Below are 2088 nucleotides of genomic sequence, written 5' to 3'. Positions count from 1 at the left end.
ATTGGTTACAACCTCCATTATCCAACAGAATATCAGCTTGTAATTGTGCGTCGCTCCTATATCGCGTTGTGCTTGGGTAGGTTCTTCATCTGCAACCAGTAGTGTGGCAAATGATGGAAAGTTTTTTAGAACTAGCAAGATGCACATGCGTTGCACGGAACATCAAGAGGCATTTGTATGAGTAGTTTATATCTTGTAAGAGAAAAGGATGAACGAGGGAAGGCCTTATTTGCAAATCTGGAAAGGGGTGTGGGTATCTTTCTGCAAAATTGCCATAGTTTCCTTCCTATCCGTCGGATATAAATCGGACGGCCTATATTGCCGGATGGCAGGCACACCATCATCACCAACTCTGTTTTTTAAAAGAAAAATGAAAGTAGAAAAAAGAGTAGAGAGTAGAGAAGTAGAGATAAATATTATAAATATAAAATAAATATAACAATAGAGAAGAGAGTAGAGATAAATATAAAATAAATATAACAGTAGAGAAGAGAGTAGAGATAGCAGGGACATCGGGAAAGGGTCGCGCGCGCGGGGGAAAAAGCGGCCGGGCGCGCGCTAGTTTTGGCCCGCGGCGTCCGGCGTGCTTTACAAAATCCAACGCCCTCCCACCACTTTGTGCCTTGCCACCACTCTCTCCCTGCTCTGTGCCTCGCCACCGCTCTCTCCCCGCTCTGCGCCTCGCCACCGCTCTCTCCCCGCTCTTTCTCACCTCGCCGCCGCGCCACCATGCTGCCGTGTTGCCGGGAAACTTGGGGATACCGCGGCGTCCGTGTGCGCCCCTCCGGCGGCTTCTCCGCCAAGATCTGGTTTCGCGGGATGCGCCTCAGCCTCGGAAATTTCGACACCACCAACAAGGCCGCCCGCGCGTACGACATGGCTGCGTGGCGCCTCCAGTTGCCTCATAGAACATTGAACTTCCCCAACGTGCCGACGCGGGAGCGGGCACAGGAGCTCGCGCCTCTGCCGCGGCATATCACCGACGAGGATCATCGCGACAACCGGAGGCGGGAGCACCGTCTCGGCATCGCCGAGATGGACGAGGAAGCCATGGCGTTGTGGCGCCAACGTTTCCCGCAAGACATCATCAACGAGCGCGAGTTCTACACACAAAGGAGGGCGGAGAGGGAGAAGAGGAGGGCAGAGCGAGCCGCTTATCGCGAGGACAAGCGTACGCAAAAAGCGGACACTCAATTCAACAAGAGGCTAGGAGTAGCGCCACCCTGGGAATCCGACGACGATCGGTATCTTCACACCTACATTGAGACGTCGGAGGAGGACATCACCGAGGAGGAGTCGGACGATGAGGAGTAGTTGAACTATCTATTTTTTTATCTATCTATGCTGAGAACTATCTATGTCTCTACTCTCTATCTCTACTTCTCAATCTCACCACTGTAAATGCTTTTTTAAAGCGCCGCGCGTTGCGTTTCTGTTGGAGATGCTCTAACATGGCAGACGAGTGCTTTAATGTTGCCCACAAGATGCGTGAGTATTACTAGTATATTTTTCTTGCCATGTTGAGATTTTAAAACCACGAGTGCGCACATGCAGAGGAGCAATGAAGACCAAACATGGGATAAATATCTTCAAGGAGTGTGGCAAGTTAAAGAGGGGCTGCACCGAACCTATAAAACGATCTTTGGTAAGTAACACCCTTTCAATTACTTTCGTTTAGCCTCGTGTTCTTTGATGTGTATATGTTGTAGTTTCTGTTTCTCTTAGCCTCGTGTTCTTCATGTGTAATAAGAAGAGTCTTAATCGTCCTAATGCTTTCGCTTTTAGCTTGATGTAGGAAGTCGGTGTTCTCACCTTGTAGTCTGTTTTTATTTTTTTTCCTTTTGAATTCACTTCTTCGAGTCCTGTTTATCTGGCTTCTATTAAATGGATCTAGGTTGCTCTGAGTATTGATCTAAAAAAGAAGTAACTTCATGCCAGGATGTAGTTCTTGTGAGGAGGGAAGTATGGTCAACCTCGAGATCATGTTTCCAAAATGAGGCTGGATTACACACAAGGTGCCAGTTCCCTAATGATGCTGGATTAGACACAAGGTGGAAATTCCCAGATGATGTTGGATTGCACACAAGC

At 48.4% G+C, this 2088-nt stretch overlaps 1 protein-coding gene across 1 annotated transcript; it reads left to right on the top strand.

Annotated features, from left to right (window-relative positions):
• The first annotated feature begins 729 nt into the window (after positions 1 to 729).
• On the top strand, positions 730 to 1314 carry LOC147979976 (uncharacterized). Its single transcript, XM_087515419.1, has one exon. The coding sequence runs from the start codon at positions 730 to 732 to the stop codon at positions 1312 to 1314; it is 585 nt and encodes a 194-aa protein (XP_087371545.1).
• Positions 1315 to 2088: the final 774 nt, after the last annotated feature.

The sequence above is a fragment of the Triticum urartu genome, chromosome 3A (assembly GCF_056163025.1).
Source record: "Triticum urartu cultivar PI428250 chromosome 3A, HENAU_Tu73, whole genome shotgun sequence".
Taxonomy (NCBI): domain Eukaryota; kingdom Viridiplantae; phylum Streptophyta; class Magnoliopsida; order Poales; family Poaceae; genus Triticum; species Triticum urartu.
Note: the sequence above shows the minus strand (reverse complement) of the source record. Positions and strands in the feature narration are given on the sequence as shown.